The sequence below is a fragment of the Martes martes genome (genome assembly GCF_963455335.1).
Source record: "Martes martes genome assembly, chromosome: 10".
Classification (NCBI taxonomy): Eukaryota; Metazoa; Chordata; class Mammalia; order Carnivora; family Mustelidae; genus Martes; species Martes martes.
In genome coordinates this window covers 92834653-92857329 of record NC_137898.1, presented here as the reverse complement: position 1 = coordinate 92857329, position 22677 = coordinate 92834653, and the positions used below count along the sequence as shown (strand labels likewise).

General features: G+C 47.9%; 1 protein-coding gene across 2 annotated transcripts in view; it reads right to left on the bottom strand.

The window, feature by feature from the left end:
* Positions 1-1893: 1893 nt before the first annotated feature.
* The window catches only part of ETS1 (ETS proto-oncogene 1, transcription factor), a 126125-nt gene continuing 105341 nt past the window's right edge, over positions 1894-22677 (bottom strand). For both annotated transcript variants that reach the window (XM_080815506.1, XM_080815507.1), the window contains 3 exons: positions 21970-22230; positions 4565-4683; positions 1894-3692 (listed from right to left, as the gene is read on the bottom strand). In XM_080815506.1, the coding sequence (XP_080671632.1) occupies positions 3477-3692; positions 4565-4683; positions 21970-22230 (596 nt within the window). In that variant the 3' untranslated portion in view covers positions 1894-3476. The remainder of the gene's footprint in view (positions 3693-4564; positions 4684-21969; positions 22231-22677) is intronic.

Here is a 22677-nt window from a genome sequence, read left to right as displayed (position 1 = left end):
AAAAAAAAACACATAGATACTTACATCGCTACATCTCTAAGCTACCTCAGTTCTGATTTTTAAAAAGCACCTGCTTTTCCTTTTTTCATCTTGCTTTTAAATTTTCAGCTTTTTAAAAAATATAAATTATATGAAAATACAAGTTGGAAAATAGTCAAACACAATATAACATCTTTTTCACCCCTATACTTCTCAGCTTAAAAAAAAGTATTCTTAAAAAAAGTTCAGTAACTGAGGCAGTATTCCTGATAGAGATAATTTCATTTTAATATATATACTTTATATATGTATATGTATACATATATTTATGGTTCCTTGAAACTTCTTTGGAATGTAGATATGAGTTCAACACATTTATATAGACCCCAACAGAAAGCAGCACGCACAGCATGACTAGAACAGAGAAGGTGTGATTTTTCACCATGAAGATTAGGCAGGTTAATGCTCTAAAACCCGGAGTGTTCGTCTCCAAAGTGAGGAAAAGCACATCTGATCTTTGAATGCTACCTCCAATCCCCAAAGCCACAAAACCAGGGCTCTGTGTAGGGAAGTCCCTCCCCTGCTTGGAGAAGGAAACAAAAGTGACCCCGAACCCGACAGCCAAAACCAACATGGGTTAAGGCATCTCCAGGAAAATAAGGGTTTCATCAGCTCAACCAGATTTGCCCATCCTTCCTCTGAAGTTAACATGTGTTTTTAAAAAGCATAAATGCAACAATTCTGCTACATTTCCAGTGTATAAACCACCCACCACTCTTCCTGGGATGGTCTCTGGCCCCTGGACAGAAGGAGAAAAAGCATCTGGCCAGATGGACAAAGCTGTCTTCCCTAACTAGCGCACTATCTACAAATACTGAAAATGGCGGACCTAGAGAGAGGGGCAACTTAGCAAACAAGCGGGCTGAGGAGCAGGAGGAGGCACTTTCTTATCTCTTATCTGCTATGGAGTTCTTGCAGGACTTAGACGTGCTCATACAAGGGGAGTTTCCAGCAGAAACACAAGAGGAAAGGTGAGTGCACTGAGAAAGTCATGTTCCGCCTGGTTGCGTACAGCAAGCAAGACCGATGCCCTGCCTTGGTTCTACTCTTGCCTGTTGCTGAAATGTGGAAAGACTTAACTGAAAAACCCAGGTATTATTTTAGCGGCAGTTCTACGTGTCTGCAAGCATGCACACACGCACACGCACACGTGCACACGCACACACGCGCGTGGGCACACACACACACGCCTTTGCCAGTGCCCAACAAAGATCCCATAATCTAAGAGAAAACAACGTAATCCAACAGTTCCGCCTAACACTCCCTGAGCAGCTCCTAAAATATTCGAGAGCTTCATTAAGGCACCTGCACCCGGAAGAAGATGAGAATACACAGCTGGGCCAACTCTGCCTTTGCTTTCCAAGGAGACACTCCGATTTAACAGTGTGAAGAGACTCATGAATCACAGAGCTGGTTTCCTGATAATTCAGGGACTGCAAGAGGACCTGGGAGTAAACAACCCACTTTCTGGAAGCTATGCTAGCAGGTAGTTAGTACTTCTGGTCTCTCCCTTAGAGCCCAAGAAGGGCTCACCCTGAGAAGCCCACCTTACATATCTCTTTGCCTCTCCCACTGAAGTCCGCGAGAGCTGTCCCTCGGTCGTCATCCTTTTTAATCAGGCATCTATTGGGGGCAGGGCGGGGTTCAAGTGTTTTAGGCACTTTTCTTCACTGGTTAGATGTTGGTTCCTACCTTCCCCGCCCTGGAAAAAGACCCAAACCTTTGCAGAACATCCTTCAGCACTGCCCCAGTCAATGGAGTTTGTCGTCGAGCTTTGGAGGAACCAGAAATCTACTCGAATCTCACGGACCACCTCATTTTCTTCACTCAAGCTCCTTTTCTTATGTTTCTTTTGCCTTCAAGTCATTTGTCTCTTCTGCAATTTTTAACCTTCACTTACCCTGTGCCAAGATAACAGATCCAAGCACGGGCCCAGATAGGGTCTGCACTCTTCACGCTGCATGCACGGCCTACTTGACACCTGACTCCACCAGCTGACACTCCTCAAAGGAAAGCCATGCGCTTCTTCTCCCAAAGACAGCCAAGCCACATTTTACTTCCACACAACCTTAATTTCCATTGTTCCTAAAACCCAGGACATCTAAATGGCTTTGCCAGCCACTCTCCATCTCATGGCATGACTGCATTGCTCCTTCTCTCACCAATCAGAAAGTCGGACATTTCTCTCCACTGGGTAACAGGGTGGGGGGAAGCAATAAACGTGGGATGCCGGGACAGTGAGACATAAAGGAGAAAGTGTAGAGTGTTGGTGTGGAATGACAAGCATTCAGGACTTACTTCCTAAGACCTGAGGGGTAATGCCCATGCACACAGCTTTTATTCCAAGTCATATATGTTACAGGTATAGAACCGATAAAGAACCAAGTCAGTCTTCCTCCTTCGATCTCCTTTCTATGACCTCAACAGTGCTCCTACATTGACTGTGGTCCAAAACCAGGGCTGCAAAATACATTCAGTTCAAAGACTTAATGCTTCTTAGTTCAACGTTAAGTCCAAACCCCGAGAATCCACTAATGATAAGTAAGTAGAGGGGCGTGATCATTTCTTAAAACACAGATGAAATTCACATACCCAAATCAGCATGATTTTTTTCCTTCATATAGAAGTCACATGAATTTGGGATCCCCGATCTCAGTGACAGCACTTTGCATTTCCAGTGGGGTCTATATAAACAGTTTCCTTGCACTGTGACAGAATCCTCAGCCGGCAAATAAAAAACAAACTTGCATGACACCGCAATACTGAGACCACCTTAGAGCTTAAGACGATTTTTAAGAAAAAAAAAAAAAATACTGGCACAAAATTTAATAAAATAAATTTTAACACAAAAACAGTTTGGGCCCCTCCCCACTGAAGCCCATCTTTGTTTCAAAAGTTGAGTAAAAAGTAAATAGTCCTTGTTTTTTAGTGCATCCCCCAAACAAATGTTTCATCCCACCTCCCTCTTTTTTGCCCTCCCAGACCTAAAACCAAAAGCAAATTAATTGCCTTTTCATGGGTCTCATAATTCCTGATGTGTCAATTTCTTTTGCTAATAGGTCCATAACTCAAGACATGCCTTTTTTTTTTTTTATGGACGATTTTTAAAAAATAATGGGACATGTTAGTCTCCTCCTCCCTTTAGCCAGATTCTTCAAGCTTCTAAGAAGACCCTTCTCTCTCTCTTTCTCTCTCTCTCCCTCTCCTGAAAATTTGCTCAAGAATTTCTCGTCCCACCCACCCCACAGGTCCTGGCTCTCTTTTTCCAACTGCTCACAATTGATTAAGCTGCAGCTCACTTAGCTCCCACCCCTGAATGTAAAAAATGAGTTCTGGAAAATTAAAAATAGAATAACGATTAAAAATTAAGAGTCCGACCAACATGGTTGTTCTTCGAAATGTCTCAGCAGAGTTTTCCCCGACCCCTTGGGTGTCCGTCACTCATCGGCGTCGGGTTTGACATCCAGCATGGCGTGGAGCTCCTCGGGCGTGTATCCCAGAAGGCTTTGTAGGTCGCACACAAAGCGGTACACGTAGCGTTTACCCGCTGTCTTGTGGATGATGTTTTTGTCATAATAGTAGCGTAGGCCACGGCTCAGTTTCTCATAATTCATCTTGGGCTTGTTTTTCCTTTTTCCCCATCTCCTGGCCACCTGAAATTAAACGAATAAAAAAAGTGAAAAACAGACGGGGTAAAAACCTAGAGGATAACCCAAGTAGACACGCTGATATGCCCGTGTATCCGTCCATTCATGGTGACCCATGATGTCCAAGGAAGATGGGTGGAGATTCACGGGCACGGGGAATGTTTTTCTCACCCACCTTTTCTGAATTCCCGTTTTTAAGAGATGGGCAAGATTCTTTAAATTAATGAAAATACAATGATCCTGTGTTTCTATGTAATGAAGTGCTGGAAAGTATTAAAGTATTGGGTGGGGGGGGAGACAGCACTATAGACTCTCCTCTTTCCCTATGTTGCTGGTAGGCTATGCTCGCTTTGCAAGCGTGAAATTTAGTGTGAGGGAGTGGAGCCGATCATGCCTGCGTTTCATCAAAGGGCAGCATTTTTTCTGTACTGGGCGTGCTATCTTCTCTTGTCTGCCAGACCAGAGATGTTGTCTCTCTTGTTCAGTGTTTTCAGTTCTGTCATGCTCAGACTAGGGCCTGGCACAGATATGCATTTGTTGAAAACGATATATTAATGAACAGATTGTACTGATCTTCCAAGACCTCTTGAACTGTCCAACCCATTCCAGAAAAGGCAACCCATATTTATGAAGGGCCCACAATGTGAATCTTGGAAAACAAATGGGCAGTGTAGCTATGTCCTCTGCTGTCTGAAGGATGCAACTCAGTCTCAGACAGGCTACGTAACTGGCTCGAGATTATACAAGTACCGAGGGGCAGAGGTGGGGCTGGAATCCTAGGAAACGTCATCCCGGCCCACATAACCACCTTCCAGAGTTCCAGAGTTCACTCTCATCCCCCTTCCACACAGCGCTCTCGCGCGTCACTCCCTTCTTACCTCATCTGGGTCAGAAAGCTTGAACTCCCAGCCATCTCCTGTCCAGCTGATAAAAGACTGACAGGATTTATCAGTGAGTAATTCCAGAAGAAACTGCCACAGCTGGATTGGTCCACTGCCTGAAAACACAAGCCATTGTGAATCATTACACCAGACGCTCGGCAGCACCCGCAATGAATCCCATCACACAGCGCCCCTCCTGCCTCCTCTCCAGTCCGTCCAGCCCCGGGAGGATGAAGGCGCCATACAGCACAAAAGTTGGAGGAGGTACTGTGAGTTCACAAGGAATGAAAGGTGAAAAACTTTCTACCCGCGCCCCCCCCCCAAAAGCACTTACAATATACCATTGTCTTATCAATATTATTTTGATTGACTTAGCGGTCAGTCCATTTTTACTGCAATGAAAATTCTAGAAAGAAAATTACTGGATCTATCCTCTGAGACATTCTAAGGTAGCATAATCCTTTGTGCCTTCAAGAACTAAGTCACGTTTGCTTTGATTAGTAATACAGTCATTAACTAAGGACTATCTTGCCACATCCCATCTTAAGTCAAAGCTCTTAAGTGCTTCTCTGTATTAGAGAGCCTCCAGTCCCTGATTTGTAAGTGACAAGGATTGCTATCCTAAGGTCATCTAACAAGGACACAGAAGTTAGACATTCTTTTGGTCATAAGGTCATAATACTCTCCACCACCATCCCCTTCCCCCAGGCCACTTACAGGCAGCCTCACAAACTAAGAAAGGAGAGTATCAGCACTGTGTAAGGAATTAACCTGCCACCCACGACATCTTCAGAGGTCAGGTGAGGACGGTCTCAGAAATTCTTCCTGGGTCAATATATTCTAACTTACACACACACACAATCCTCTTGTCTTAGCCATAAACACTGCCAAGATCTTAGTTCTGGAAAGCCAGACACACTCTGATAGTCCACTTATCTCACGCTAAAGGATTTATGCTCATAGATTTCCTTGTAAGATAACTTTCTATTCAGATATGACAACGCTGCCAGTGATTTCAATCTCGTTCACGGGCTTAGCTGGAGGGAGAAACAACATGGTTCAACAATACGGTTCAAGTCCGTGGTGCCTGCTATAGGTCTACACTTACAGCACCATCTTAGAAGCCATCTGGGCAGAGGAGGAAAGACGAAGGAAGCCAGGAGCACTTCAGCTCCTACAGGGACACTTGACTTTCTAAGGCTCTCATCCTTAACCTGAGCTTCAGATCTGTCTGATCCAAAGGAAAGTGAGATTCAATGGGAAATAAACTTTTTTCATCTAGAAAGAGAAATGTTCTTATGATCTAGAGGGGTCAACTCTTGTTATACCTTATACTTCTACAAGGTATGTTCCCATGCATCATTTTGCTAACTCCTAAAATCCACTCCCCTCTCTCTAGGCAAGGCACAACAGGTCTTACTGTTTCTGTCCTATTAAGAAACAAAAAGAAAAATGTTCAGAAAAGCGAGGTGACTTTGTTCTGGGGCACGGTGTGAACGTGACCGTTCTGGGTCCAGTGCCCAGGCCTCCAGATTCCAAGCAGCAGGGCAATAACAGCTGACGTGGACATTCACTGGACAGCCAAAGGAAGCATCCTGCCCCGCACCGATCCCAGCGGCTACCTGCTGGGGGCGAACCCCAGCGTGCTCTCTAGCACAGGCCAAGCTAAAACTGGAAGATAAAATAGCTTCACTTCATCCTTCTAAGAATGCACCTTGCACTCTTGAAAACCATCCTGTAAGAAATACCTTATGCATATTCTAGAATGAGATGATCCCGTGGACCTACAAAATAACTGAGCATTCAGAGAAATAGCCCAGAAGGTGACCCCAGGAAAACCTTACCCTCTTCTGTTTCTCAGCTTGTTAAAACACGGTTTCGCCTACAACTCAGGCATATTGGCAGGTTTCGTGGGCCTTGAGTTCAAGGTACCAGCCACTACTGCCTGCCTGGGCTCACGGGACGAGACGAGACATTATGGGAGGAATCGGTGGAGAAGCCATTCTGGACAGGAGGCATCAGTCCACGCGTCTCTATGAAGAAAGGCTGTGGAATCTCTGCCAGCCAAGAAATTCACAAATAGCCACTGAAACAACCTGGCAAAAGAGCAGGTTTCTGGAAGAGGCGCAAAGATGACCCTACACCCAACAGGAGAGCACTGTCTTCCTACTCTTTGGGAGAGAGACATAACCAGGAAAAGTCAACTACTCGGAAACCACGTGAACGAGACCTGGAGTCTGCAGTCAATCATCTCCCGGGCCACGCCCACAGACAAGCGACAGAACACGGAGAGAGAGGAGTCACTGTAAGACCCCGGATGAGGAAAAGTGCAAACGAGAGCTCGGGCATGTCGCACACTCACGTGCACTGGACACTGTGCATAATGCTTTATGTTCGTCTCATTTATTCCTTATAGTAACTCCAGGGAGTAGGTACTAGGACTCGCAAATTTGTTTTTACCATTTTTATAACAGGGGACACTGAGTTCCTGGGTCACTTGTCTTCTGGCCTCGTCCAAGGCCATTCAGAAGTAAAATGGCCGTGAATAGAACCCAGACGGTTTGACCCCCAAATCCTACAGCTTGGCACTGCTTTGTCCTTAAATAAGACCCACTGACCCCCAAATCCTACAGCTTGGCACTGCTTTGTCCTTAAATAAGACCCACCCAGAGGCAGAAATCTGAACGGGCTACCTGGTTGAGAGGAGCCATGGGATAAAAGGACCGAGCTTTAAAAAAAAAAAAAAACAATCTCTTCCTCTCCGCTCACAGCAGACACGGGACACTGGGCTGGCCGGTGGTTCTCCTGATTGACTATCCAACCACTGGGGACCTTGGTGTTCACCTCCAAAGATGACATGTCCAGCCCCATGAGTCCATCCCCTCCTGGTAGCTGTGAGGCTAATGTTACTTGACTTACTAGCTGTGAGGCTAATGTTTCTCCCTCCCACTATTTACCTGCAAACCTCTTTCCCATTATCTTCACATTCCTTTGGGGAGTGGAGGGCTAGTCACACCAAGCTCAAGGAAGGGGAAGGAAGGACATTTTGGGATCCTTCTACCCAGGCAAGTCCTAGTCCCCGGCAGGGAGCAGCAGGCACATCCCAAGTCCCAAAGACAGAGGCTCAGGAACACATTCCAGTTCCTCGCCTTTGGGATCCCTGGGGCAGCCAGAAAGTGCAAAGGGGGTGTGTAAGTCCTGTCGCCGGAACCAGCTCACGGAGGCACGGATGTCAGACAGAATTATTCCTGCTGTTTCTCCTGCCCAGTGCCATTTCCCAAACTGAAATGTCAGAGGGACAAGTTCCATCTGTCTGTGCCAACCCTGCCTGCCTGGGCGGCCAGAGGTGGGAGGGGGGCAGAGTAAACCCTTGTCTGTGGGTTTGGTGGTTTTTTTGTGTGTTTTTTGTTTGTTTGTTTTTTGTTTTCTTGGTCTCATTGTGAATTTTCCTCTGTTCATAAGGAACATAAAACTGTGAAATCTGGGAACTAGGAGCCCAGGTCGTGGGTGAGATACTATCAAAGTTCTTTTCACTATTTACAACTAAGGCAAGAGGGAGCATAAATAGGAAAACCAGATGCCTAACCAAAGCACAGGAACTTGAACAGGGAGGAATGTCTCTTGAAAGCTTCACAACAAGAAAGTCAAAATAGGGTGATGTCAGCTCGAGTCTCTGTCCCCTGACTCTGCAAGGAAGATCCCGGAAGCCCAGCCAAGGCTGACAGGCACACGCAGGGCTCCTGCCGTGGGATTCCTAAAGTGGCTGTTCGCCCTTCAGAAAGCACGGGATGTGGTACCAAGTGAAAGGAATCCATGAGATTACCCCCACCCCCGCAAAGTTTCCTCCCTTTGGCTGACTCCTAAAGGACCCTTTTGGTGGTGGGGAGCCGTAAATGGGAAGGACGTGGAATTATTCTCCCAGCTGGAAACGCCAGGTCTGGGTAAGAGCTCTGGGTCCGGGGTAGGTCCATTCCCCAGCTGGACTTTTGGACAGTCCCACACGGGAGCCTGGTCATGTTCATTGCAGGTCTGGGAAAGGATATCAGGATCCCCAGAGGGAAGCACACAGCTGGCAGGTAGCTCCAGGATGGCAATGCACACTGGGTGACCCTGCCTGTCCCATCCATGTCTAGGCCCATGGGAACTTCCTAGGCCCCAGACTTGCTGAAACCCAGAAATGAGACTAGCAGTGCCCGTTACAGACTCTCCCAAAGGATGTTTCTAGATTGTTTAGTGTAGCTCAGCCCAAATCCCTGGGGCTGCAGGGCTCCTCCATCCCTCGCCCTTGCTCCAACATATCCTCAAACTATAAAGCCTCTTCCTCATTCTCCTTGTGCCTCCTCTCACCCCGGGCCCAGCCCCATCCACCCACCCAACTGGACGGTGCTCCCAGTGACCTTTGTCCCAGGGAGCAGAGAATGGTACTAAGAATAGTGCCAGTCAGGGGAAGGGGGAGTTCACACACTCAATGTGACTCACAATGGTGTCCCTGTCTGGGGGCCCCAAGGCAGTCAACGGCGTCCTTCACCATGCTGCCCTGGGGTGTCACACATCAGGAATCCGGTGGCATCACTGGGAAACTATGCTTCTCAAGTAGAAACTCTCAGCCACAACAACAGAGGGGTCCCTGTGAGAAGGAAGTCTCTCTCCGAAGAAGTGAAGGAGGGAGGGCTACACACACACACACACACACACACACACACACACACACACGCACACTCTGGCTGGGCCCCGCAGACCCTGCCGACTACTCCCTCCAGCCCCCTCGCCGGCTTAAGCTGGGGGATTTCCTCTGCCGGCTTTGTTCTTCTAAACTTCTGGGTAAGAGGAGAGTTCTGAGTACAATAGTGACAGTCCTGATCTGAAGAACGTGACCGAACCTCAGAAGCAGAAGTGTCAGGTGGGGACCCTCAAGGCACTTGAGATCCAAGTTGTTAGTGTCTTTTTTTTTTTTTTTTTTAAGACAAAGCTTCGGGTCAATTCCTTCTCATCCGGGTGATGTTTTAAGTCCCTTCTCCTTGTCTAGGAACTGGAAGCCCCACCATCTACCTTGATGAGGGCTAGTTATAAAAAATCCCCTATTTCGCTGCGAGGATTGAATGTTCCCCAACTCGGAGTCTAAGTGAACAAGTTCAATGCACAGCAATGGGCGAGGACAAGATCTTACTAAGATCCTCCTGGGAATCATCCTTTCCACTTGGTCACCTGTCAGTGTCTTCTCATTTTCAGGTCCACGGTCATGGACTCACTGCTGGTGAACGGCGACCGGGGCCGGACGGCCGTGTTTCCTTTTCCTTTCACCTGCAAGCCCTCACCCCCTCGTCTGTGCCCCAGCGCGTGGCTAACCTGTGAGAGCTGCTTTCCATGCAGACGGAGGTCAGCACGGGGCAGTCGCGCTCTCTGGTAGCTTCTTTTATAGGTTTGCTTCTACCGAGGCCAAGCCTGATGGTCTATGTCCTCTGGGCCTATCTCTCTCGTCACTGGGATGCACGCTCTCACGGCAGAGATGGTGCTTTCTCACTGGTGCAAGGCAAAGCATAGACGATGCCTCACCCCGAAATACCAACAGTCCAAAAGCGACTTGCTGTTGAATGACACCTGCCATTGGCCCCCTGTGCGCCCAGACTCAAGCTTCGTGAGCCTTCTTTTCTCGGTGGCAGGTTTGGGATTTCAGACAAGTGCTCCACAGACATTTACTGGTTCATGCTGCTGAGACATTCATCCTCCCTCTGCAGAAAGGTGTCTACCCCAGCTGCCTCTCTCTCCATTAAACCCTATCCGGGACTAATCAACATGAGTGACTCCCAGGCTGTAGGAGCAACACGTTCCCCCAAATAAAAACACACCCACACGGCCTGTCCTTTGGGGATTCATTTGCTACTTTGAGAAGTTAATCTCTTCAGCTTGACTCTAAAAGTCAAATCAAACACCTCAGTGCGAGCAAGACACCACATTTATTTTAACCTATGAAACTCGCATGGTTGGTCACCCTTGCAACAGGGGAGACTCTGCCCTCAGAGCACACATCTGGCAGGTGGTCCTAAAGCAGAGGAACGGGCCTTGGCTGCCCCTCCCTTCCACCCAGGTGTCTCTACCCACAGCCGAACGAAGATGGCAAAAACAGCACACGCGAATCCAGAAATGACCCATCTGCTCACCAATCTATCTTCCTCTGCTGCCACCGTGAAGATGCCCACCGTGGCCGGTACGGGCTGGGGTGGGGGGGGGGGCCGGAGCCTCATAAGCACCACGCCCTTCCTGTCAACCTGCTTCTAAACGATCATTCTCAGAAGATGCCCAAATCCATGTCCACTGAGTCCTTATGAAATGAAGTTGAATGACAAACAGGAAACCTCCTGACAATGGCTTGCCCTCCTGCTCCTGACAGTTTCTTGCCCTCTGGACCTAAATCAGCTGTGAAGCTACAGACGTCTTCCGCCTGGGGATAAACGACTGTTGGATGGTTTGGCCACCACAGCACTGGGAAGATTGTTAAAAGGAAAGGAAAGACAGAGACTGCTTGATATTTTGGCATGGGGATATGTCTGTAAGTACCTTTTTCTCACTTCTTCGAAGCGATGCCCATCTCCTGCCTCCACCCCAACCTGATCTCCTCTCAACTCCAGCACGATCTAACTATGGTACATTGCATAACCAGCCAACAGTGCCTTTGGTCCAATGAGTCACATGTTCCGTCACTAAGTTCCTGTATCAGTGGCTAATAACTCAAGGGTAGCAGTGGGCATACAGGTTCTAATAATTCAGCACACAACCACAAAGAATATTATCTGACAGGGGCTTGAAAAACATGCTCCATGAACATAATGGACAATAACTTCACGAACATGCATGGATTTACTGCTGAAAGAGCCAGCCGCTGCCAATGGAAGCCAGTCAGTAAACAGCTCTCAAATCATGTAAAACCTGCCTTTGATGTCAAGTCTGTGTCCCTGGCATGTCAGACCAAAAGAGAGAGAGAATTTCAAAAAAATCAAAAACAAACAAACGTGTCAGGCAGTGGAAAGCTGGGAGAGGAGAGCAGACAGTACCCTCAGAAGTTAAAAATATATATATATGCCCAAGGAATGCCCCAAGTGGGGAGGTCAAGCCTCCAGCACTTTGCTCCCACTTCCTCCCTGATTCGCTCCACGAACTTACGCAACTAATTTAACCTCTCTGGGCTCTAGTTTTCCCATCCCTAAAATGGAAATAGTTATCCCTGTCCTCCCTACTTTATAGAGATGTCCATTGAGTCCCTGTTATTAAAAAACATATACATATAAATTTAAATATATACACATACACATATATGCAGAGGCGGTCACAGTGCTGAACATTTTGGGAACAATATAAAATATGACAGTGGGATCAACTAGAAGAATGAATCAACAGAAAACATATTTTTAAAAGCACACTTTTCAAAGAAAGACAAGCAAAAAGGATAAAATTTTTAAAAAATAAACACAGCAAAAGCACAAGATAAAATTCAATTATTCTTCCAAGAATTAAATTGGCCTTTCTCATGGCAACTTTGGAAAAGGATAATGTTGCAGGCTGCGAGAAAGGTTAAAGTATAGATATGTGATGACCTTTTTAAAAAATCCTGTACATGAGAACGACCAGTGTGGATCTGTTCAAGTTCGGGATAACTCTGTGAAGTGCTGGCCCTGATTCAAAGTAGGTGAGCACAAAAAGAACACATGCAAACTGTTTTGCAAGTGAAAGTATGACAGACACTTATGGTTTGGGGAAATCTTGGCCACAGACAGACTTAGATCCTCTTTTCCCCCAATGTGCTTTTCTCCCTAATCATTTATGCTTCTCACAAAATACGCTCTACCTCATTATTATGTAGGGCTGACCCAGGAATGCAACAGCATTGCCCACCAACGTCGGGCCTAGAGACAGATCCCATGCCATGAACCGAAGGTAAAGCCAAAAGTCCTGTCCAGCTAATCAATGTCCAAGACAGACCGGGCCACAAGCCCAGGTGGTGGGCCACAGGTCGGCCAGGCTGCCGCACCCGGAACAGACGTAAGCGAGGCTCCCCAGCCGGTCTGTCTTGGTCCTGAGAACAAGACTGCTCCACGCTTTAGCGTGCGGAGCAAAGACCCTTGTTTTTGCTTGGGCTCCTCGCACCTGCACGTTTCAAGTACACCTGTGTGGGGGTGGAAGGAGAAAGGAGACTGGTCTTCTCTTCAAGGGGCAGCCTATATTCAAATGCAGCGCCCCCTCCCTCCAAACCCAAGGGCTCTGCTAACCATACTCAGCGACTACCACTGAGACACAGACTTGGAGCGAGCGCTGGGGAAGCTGAAGTCAGGAAGTGGGTTCTTCAGAGCTTTTCCTTCTGATGTCTTCTAGGTAACTGACTGTTTTCAGAAGTCACCAGAAATGGGTTACGTTTGGATTTGAGGGTACGGGGTGAGAATTTTGTTCGAAACCCAAGAAATGCTTTTTTCGAACCAATGCAAATGTCTAAAAACAACGCCTCCCTATGATGTATCGAGGTAACAGGAAGAAAGAGAGATGTGTTCGTTGATTAGGCTTAGAAAGATGAAGTTGAGGAGTCTGAAGCCCATAGTTTGTGGCCTGAGTGGAACCTCTGGGATTTATTTTATCCTCGCCATATTGCTGCGCCTGTGTATCAAGGGTGAGAGGAATGACGAGCAAAGTCTGCTAGAAGTTTTGGGGAGGTGACATACATCCCACGTGGTCATCAGGGCACCGAAGTTTTCAAACTTTAATCCAGAAAAGAATTTCCACGCACCCCCCAAATGTAAGGCACGGTCGCCAGATTGGGTTGGACGACAAAGAGAACGTGAATGACAGCACGGGGCGTCAGAAGAAACATGTTTTTTTCCACCGTCGTGTGAAGAGCTGAGAACGTCCTACCTACGCCTTGCTTTTAAAGAAGAAAGGACCGAGAACGTAGCCTTGGGGACTTGCACAAGAAACTGCACCCACCTCAGCTCTGAATGTCAGTCCCCTCCACGGGGCTGTGCCCCATGGGCACCGCTCCAGCAAAGAGCCTTCCGGCCTCCCGCCAGAGTTCAAACTTTCACATTCACTCACCTTAGGAGAACTTTCACTCTTGTGATTCTCAGGGAGAGGTGAGTCACACGGAAGACAATGCCATTTGCTTCGTTAGAGTCAACAGTATAAATGCACGGAGCTCTGTAGCCTACCGCGGGGTCGCCGAGAGCATCGGGACCAGGGTCTGGAGCCCCGCTGTACCACCAGCCAGAAAGAAAAACCATGCCGGCCTATCTGACAACACACAGTCATCAGTCGGGCGTGATGGGGTAGTCACCCGAGCGGCGGCAGCCACGACAAGAGGCGACTGAGACCTCCCGCTGCAGGAGGAGGGAACGCGGGCTCCTCCATTGGGCAGCTTTGACCTGAGGGTTCCCCGGGAGCCTGGCCAAAACTTTCTTGGACCCGAGCTGCAGCGGGAGGCTCTTCTCTATCCAGATCCGCCTTCCCTCTCTCCTCTTCCAGGGGACAGACCTGCAGCATGGTCGAAAGCCTCCCCCGCCCTCCCTGGCCATCCCCCACTTTGTCCCTCACAGATCCCCCTCACACACCAACACATGTCTTTCAAGTCTAACCGCGTCTTGCCATCTGCACCTTAGCAGACCCCAAACAACACAGGAACATGTCCACTGAGAGTGACTGTTTCCCAACTAATTATCTGACAACATGAAAAACTTCAAAAGGCATCTTCCTTGTGGTTTTCTGTGTGACTTCAGGCTAGACCTCCTTCCCTGTCTGAACCTTGATTCCCTCATTGGTACAGTAAGAATGACTGAAGCTACCCTGTGTGGTTGTTGGTGACAGTTAAAAAAAACAGAAAAAAAAAAGGGTAATGTACATGAAAGAGACTAGGACACAGGGGGAGCTTAATGCACCCGTGGGCTGAGCTGAAGAGCTGAAATGACCTGATCAGATATTAAGAATCTTCTGTGCCCTAAGTCACTGCTACCAATTACTGGCATTTACTAAATAAAATACACTGTCCCCTGACCTCGAGGAATATAAATACAGAATGGGCGCCTGGGTGGCCCAGTCGATTAAACACATGCCTTGGGCTCAGGTCACAATCCCAGGTCCTGGGATTGAGTCCTGCGTTGCGCTCCCTGCTCAGCGGGGAGCCTGCTTGTCCCTCTGCCTCTGCCCTTTCCCCCATCTTGTGCACGCTCTTTCTCTCCCAAATAAATAATGAATAAAATCTTTTAAGAAAGAATTATATGGGAAAGGTGGAGGTTGGGGGATAATACGGAACAGCGGTACTCGCTATGTGCCTAGCAAGGGTTCTGGGTGCTTTCCACAAACTCTGCCTTCAGTGCTCCCAACAACCCCCTGAGACAGTAACTATTATTATCAGCATCTTGCCGATGGGAATCCCAACGCACAGCAAGACAAGCCTGCCTGAGGTCACACGTGGTCCAAGGCAGAGCCGGACCACACTCAGGCTGCCTGGCTCCCGACTCTGGCTCTTCACGCCTACGGGAAACATACCAGGGCTCGCGGAGCCTGGCAAGGCCTCCCTCTCGGATGCTTTACCAGGACTGAGAAGAGAAGGCAGTTCCAGGGGAAAGGCTGTCCAACCGGGGGGCTGCACGGGAAAGCTGCCGTCGGCAGGACGGGAAGAGAATAGCTTCCCTTGAACAGAGTCCCTAGGTGGAGGGACCAGTGAATGTGCCACTCATTCCCTGGAGCAGCGAAGGCCATCCAGGGGAAAGAGAAAGATGCCAAGGGGCACCAGCAGGACGATCTGGGACCTCTGGCAGGGCCTCTCCCAACGGAAGCTACAGGGAGTTTCCCGGGCCTGCTGGTGAAGGGCGGCAAGGTACAGAGACCTCGGCGGCACCCGGGCTGAATTTGGCTCCGTGGAAACATTTTACTTCAAAGACAAAAAAGGTGGAGCCTCCAGCTGGAGACAGAGCTGAATTCCAGAACCGTCACCACCCAGTTCCAGCCTATGTAGTTAGATTTGGTTAAAGAAACAGTGACCCACAAAATGCGAGACTTCGGGACGCCTCCCAAACAGGCAGGGGGCCTGTCCCCAGAAGGAAGGGGTCACCTGGCGAGTTTCCTGCCATCCCAAATCCACACGCCCGCTCAGCCTCGGGTGGCTGGAAACAGCACCAGGGACACGAGGCGCGTTTTGTGAAGTGGAAATGGGTAGAGTCGGTTTGCGAGGTGTTGCTGTAACTGAATTAAGACAAGGAGGGGGTTCAGTCAGCAGAAGCCTTCATAAACAACTGGCGGAAGAGGGGAACCTCCCTTCCCATATTTTTTTAAAAGACATTTAGGGGGAAAAAAAAAAAAAAAAAAAACGAACAGGGAGGCCGAATCCTGCTACCCTGTGATCTTTGTCTGCTCATGGCAGAGGGTGAAGAACGGTCCGAAAGCCAAGCAGGAGGCAGAGTCACAGAAAGGGACTTCTCCTCTCCCAAGGGGTTTCCCTCCCCCATGCTCCAAAACATTGTCCCATCAGTCTCAGCACTGGGCAGCATGTTAACCCACAGCACGGAGAATGGGAATCCCATCCAGCTTCTGAGATGCTGGTCCCATTTAGGCCAAGGGGGTCCTCCTGGCTTCCTGCAACCTGCTCATCGCAGGGCCTCTGAGCCAGAAAGTCAAGACGCTCTCTCTGGGCCGCTATTTCTCATTTTTAAGCTCTTTTCTTCTTTTCCATCCAGGTGCTGCCCAAGGATACTCCACAGGGAGACTGTGGTGGGCCCCCCTGAAAGCCTGAGGGCCAGCTCCAGCTTTGCCTGCCCAAGAACCTCAGGGCCCCAGGAAAAGGCAGCTCAGGCCTCAAAAAGGGACCAGAGTTCTATATTCGTGTCAACAAGTTGTTTCTTCTTCAATTCACAGTCTTATACTGATAGCATTTGTACAGACACAATATTCTAGAGCCTGGGTCGGGTAATCACCCCTCCCTTCACCCCCAAATTAAAAAGCTCTACGCTGTTCCTAATAACATACCCACCTGGGTTTAGAATTTTAGAACTCTTGTGCACAAATCCACACTGCTCTGTGACCCCTCTTCCCTTTCCTTATCAAGAACGTAGGCTCGAACCAAAAGCTTCCTTAGTTGTTATTTGTACCTGAGTGCCCTGAGAGTATTTTGCAATCCAGTTTTGCTTCAGAAAACTGTGATTTCAGGTAACGCTGCCAAATCTCAGGTTTCATTCTGCACTGAAGGGCTTTGAAGCACTTCCTTTGCAATGAAGTTGTTTATTTTCAAAAACATGTTTTAGCAGCAGCTCTGGGTTACTGAACCCTAAAACTTAACTATGAGCCAGAACTCCAAGGTTCTGGGCTTGGCCTAGGGACTTTCTTACTGTATGACTTGAGACTGTCTCTAGAGCCTCCTAGGACTTGGCAAGATTTCTCTCAGGCCAGAAGCAATTTGAGAGGACCTAGAGAGAATGTATGGGGCTTCTTCTTCTATGAGACTAGCACTGTGTGTGTGTGTGTGTGTGTGTGTGATGTTTCACGCAAAAGTATCTAAAAGTTGAATTTCAGATAGTGCCAGATTGAGGGATTGCATTTTCATAGATCTGCACAGCACTAGAAGACAGAATTTGGTGACAGTTGACAAGTAGCTTTGGGTTTAGCCTTTTTCAGGCTTCCGGATGAAAAAGAGACCCTTGCCACCTCGTTCACAATGTTGCAACTGTGGGTGGGGACATACCCGGGCACTGGAGTACAATGGCTTTACTACCAGGCCGGCTCAGGAACAGCTGCAGAAGTGCTAGGAACAGATGTCTTATCTGTGGCAATGCCTTATCTGTCTGGCAATCTGGAATGAAGTTCAGTGAAGGTGACTTGTAGGCCAATGACTCCAGATTGAAGCCAAAGGCTAGTACTATGTCCTACACAGCCCTAACCCATATACAATTAGTAACAAGTGCTAATTGGTAACAAGCGAGCCTCAAGGCCCCCTAGTCTACTGTAGGAAAGCAACTGGGATAAGCCATAAGTATTCTCATTCTTTAACACGGAGAAAGATTTCCTAGTCGAGTGAGACATCTGACACCTAAGATTCAATTCAGGAGCTATTTCTATGTACATGCCAATTATCTGGTCTTGAATAAGTCACTTTTTGTGCCTCAGTTTCACCATCCATTAAATGGGGCTGGGAGAGGAGAGAATACCAGTTGACAATCCAGTATATTTTTCTATAGCTACTGCATTTGGGAAAAAAAAAAAATGTGAGATCCCTACCTTTTTCAGGGATCTGGAAAGCATTTTGCTTAGGTCTATTAAATAGACAGAAAATACTGGGGCACTTCTCTCGGATTGTTTTGTAATTAGATGGGGTTCATAATGTATCTTCAAACAAGAGAAAATGGAGCTTTCTGATTGTATCAGTCTGATAACCGTAAGCAGTTCACAGTAAGGTAAGAAGGTACATTTTGGCGGAAGCCAGCACTGCATTTGATGTATTCTTAACTCCGCGCACAGGCAGGCTTTCAAGCCATGTTATCTGCCCCCACATCTTGACCTAATTTAACAAGTTGCCATGGGAGCCCAGTGAAGGTTGATGCAATTTTCTTATCTTCGGAGGAAGAATGTAACTGTGCAAGAGAATGTGAAAATTCAGTTTCTAACTGATTTCCACACGTACAGTGCAGTAACAAAGACATCACATAAGAAGTGAAATGTATTCCTTTGAAGGTGATACAGACAAAGGCCCCCCGGTTGTAATGGCAGGGAAATGACTCTCTTCCCGGCTTGAGGGAGCCATGTGTACACACTGTAGTTCAGGCCAAATAATGCTGATATAACGGTACCACTGCTCCTAAAGGGCGGCCACACATACTCTGTGTATTCAGATTTTAAGGGAATGAACAAAAAGGAGGCAGCACGTGAACTAGAAAATGGGTCTGATTTTTATGAGCAATAAAAAGTTTGCCATCAGGGCGCCTGGGTGGCTCAGTGGGTTAAAGCCTCTGCCTTCGGCTCAGGTCATGATCCCAGGGTCCTGGGATCGAGCCCCACATGGGGCTCTCTGCTCAGCAGGAAGCCTACTTCCTCCTCTCTCTCTGCGTGCCTCTCTGCCTACTTGTGATCTCTCTCTGTCAAATAAATAAATAAAATCTTAAAAAAAAAAAAAAGTTTGCCAGCACTCATCCAATACTTTCCACTTTCCAAAGCACTTTCCCAACTTCAGCTCACCTTAATACGTCTACGTAAGGTCAGGTGTAAGGTCATGCTCCCAGGCTGGTGGAGAGGGCTGCCTAGGGATGTTCCTCTATCCCTCTCCCCACTCCCTAGGATGTACCTGGAATGATGAGGGACTACAAGGAACATGCAAGGGCAAGGGAACCACCGAGTAGAATTAGTCTGCAGGGTGGACAGATACTCGCCAGGCACTGAGCCCAGGGTAAACGTCACCAAAATTTCAGCTGGCCCCCACATGCCTCACAAATCCTGACCTTCATTCAGACCACAGCACGAAGAAAATCCAGTCCAAGTCTAAGGACAATTATAATATCTTGAATTTGACCAGATAATGAACCCCCCAAGGGCAACTGGCCCTTATCTATGCTCGACATGTGCTCAGAAACATTTGCTGAAACAACAGATTTATTAAAATGGAGCTCCCGGCACCCCATGTCTAGTACAACGTCTAGCACTCATTTGTTTAATTAATTGATTTAGTTAAATTACATTTTCACAGATCTCCCACCACCAAGATAAGGATGAACACTTCCACTTCACTAAAAGTAGAAAAGGGTACAAGGTAAATTTGCCTAAAATCACACAGTGTGCTAGAGCTGGGGCGGGGGGAGGGGGCAGGGGACTTCTGTTTTCTGGGCTATTGTTCTTACCACCGTCTTGAGATGGTGGGAACAGTTATATCCCCAGGGTCAGAGAGCAACACTGGGTGGCGAGATGCTTAAAACGTACTTTTAAATTCAAGGGACTACTTTAGTCTTTGAGACCTTTCACTAAGTCACCTTGGCTTTTCTTTCACTCACTGAATGTTTTATTCCCTTAGAGAGAGAGAAAGAGAGACAGAGAGACAGAGGGAGCAGGGAGGAAGGAGCGGGGTGGGGGGGAGGGGGGAAGACTGAGAGCACCTTTAAAAAAAAACCCATCCAGATAAAGGGGGACATCCATCATAACTGAGACCTCCAGGACACACCTACATTTGTTCTGAAAGAGCTTTCTAAGACTCTTACCGGTCTGGCTCTGAGTCTAGATCGCCAGAGAAGATTCTCGGGCAGCACACTGGTGTTAGCTATCTTGACGGCAGTTCATGTCTCTAATTTGTATTTCATATTTGTTCCTAGTTCTTAGAATTCCCAACTCACCCCTTTCTGTCTCACCCTGAAACTGGGACACTTGGAAAGATTCCCCAACTCTAAGATAATTTTTCCAAGATACTAAGATCATCTCAAAAAGCCTTGAGTCACTCTCATAGACTGTTAGCTCTGCAGATTTCTCCCAACAGAAAACGCAGTAACTAATACATGTCACACTTTCAGAGCAGTTTCTAGCTGAGGTGCACATCAGGCTTTTACCCTTCCCAGAAACTTCTAGATCTTCTGCAGGGCAGCCAGAGATCCTTACCAGAATCTTATCCCGTGAAGGCTGACCTCAACCATAAGGCTTTCTTTGACCATAACCCAACTTTGGAACTTCAAGTTAATTTATTCATCTCGTTATCCACAAAACCACCCTAAGTAGCAAACTTTCCATTATGACGTACCTAGCTAAGAGAGAATGATGTCATGGGAGAAGAACAGTGATCGTCGATGCTGGTGGCTGTAAGGGAGATGATGCCAGAAAGAATACAGAAGTACTTCCAATAAGGACAGAGCAATGTGAGGGCTTGCTGGAAGCTGCAGACGAGCTGGACCGTACCCTTGGCAAATGGCAGAGCCCAGGGGAAAGGAAGCAAGCGCCACCAGTTAGAGACCCCGCCACCTGCAAAGTCCTCGGGATCATGCTGGAGGCTCCCTGGCCTTTCCTTTCTCCCCCTGATTAAGCTGCACTTCTCCCTCCTTCATCAGTATCCAACCGGAGTCCAGGGCTTAAAATACCTAGGAGCTAAAGCTACAGGAGCCAGCAGTCTCGCACATCTTGAAAGACACTGAATGTGCTTCTCCTCATTCCAGACGTCCTTAACGGAAAGGGGCCTCCTCTCTAACAGTGTGCGGTCCAGAGATGGAAGAGGATCCACTTGAAGGGCAGCATGTTCCCACTAGTGACACACTAGTGATATCCAAGCAAAGACTATGGGAGGTTCCAGTAGGAAGAACAGGGTAGGGGGTGTTTACGTCTTTCCAAGTCCTGACTCTCTATACAGACCTTGTCACTTCCTCAAAACACAGACATCAGTGCTGAGCACCAATTCGTGCGACACACGGCCCGAGGAGCTATGTGGGATGCGGCATAAAAGGCGTACTTCTGATCTCTGAAGGAGTCATTTCTCCAAGCTTCTGAGTTGTTCAAAGCTCAGCTGGCTTTCCTAGTAAAATCTTGAGACCTCCCTGACACAGGAATAAGGATCAAGCACACTCCTAAGATCAGACCAGTACCTCCCTGGAAACACAGGTAGGACAGTTTGCCTCCATCCACAGAAAGGGTCCCCACGTGTCAACCTGTCCAGCGTGGAGCTGAAGAGAAGAGTGGCCTACACCACAGCTGAGTGATCAAAGCTTAAAGTAAGCTCCACTCACAACACAATTCCTAATTCTTAGAAAATACTACATTCCTACAGAAAGGATCTAATAGTTAACCCGTGAATGCTCCTTGGATATTTCTCATATACACTCGTCACATGTCTCCAAGGTTAGGCAGCACCCCTGCTAACCACTCACTCGGACAATGAACTGTTTTATCAGCAGATTCTCAATCAGAGCCTAAGCTCTCAACATCCATCTTCCTTTCCCTATGTTCTTTCTTCATTCACCACTACTAGAACTTTCACTCCTAGAAGAAAGTCAGTAATAAAGCTAAATGAGAAAAAACAAGCAAACAAACAAAAAAAGGGTTTCCTACAGAGGCCAAGATCTGGACAGAGCATAGGGTGACGAAGGCCTCTCTTCCTATTTGAACAGCTAGACTAATGAGAATGCTACTACAGAAGAATCTAAAGTGTGGCCATTCAATGATGCCCTTGAGAGAGAAGTTCTTCCCACCGCTCTTGGAAATGATCCCCTGGGATAGAATGATACTGTTTACTTCCAAAAATCGATGGCCATTCACAAACAGAGTGGTGTGAGAGACTGACCAGACCTCCTACTGTCTTCTTCTCCCCGCTCTGCCAAAAAAGAGAGTCTCTAGGGATCTGTGCATGATGCCTTCCAGCACCGAGCCCACCCATGGCGACAAGCCCACAGAGGCTGCTGAGGTAGGGGCAGGACGCCTACCTGTGTAGCCAGCCAGGGCAGCAGCAGGAATGACAGGCTTGTCCTTGTTGAGGTCAGCACGGTCACGCACATAGTCCTTGAAGGTGCCCTTGGGCTTGTGGTTGGGCAGGGCAGCTGGATAGTCCTCTGAGTCGAAGCTGTCATAGGAGGGGACGCGCTGCAGGCTGTTGAAGGATGACTGGCTGCTCCAGGACTGGGTGAGGCGGTCACAGCTATCGTAGCTCTCCACGCTCTCAAAAGAGTCCTGGCCCCCGAGCTTACCTGGAGGTAAAGGAGGTGGGAAGAGGGCATGGGAGGAGGAATTGGGAAGAGACAACTGTAAAAACCCTCTTAGTGAGGACGGATTGCTAATCAGCCCTGCAGGAGGGATGGAAGAAGGGAGAGGCCAGTGGAAACGGAAGCTCAGGGGTTTACGCTGGGGAAGGGCGCCCCATGGGGCCAAAATCACGCTGCTCTTGTCTGTCAGAGAGAGACAGCCGTGTGTGGGGCCTCAAGATTCCTGGGGCCGGAAATCCAAAAGTGGAGAATCACACTGGATCTTACGGAATTTCCGGCTGACGTATTCGACTCAACGAAGAGATGAAGAAATCGCAGCAGTCAGGCTCAACTCCCTAGTCCCACTCAGGCCAATGAGCTGATTCCAAAAGGCCCAATTTGGCAACATATTTTGGTCATAAGAAAAAATATTCCATTAGACTAAGAGCAGAC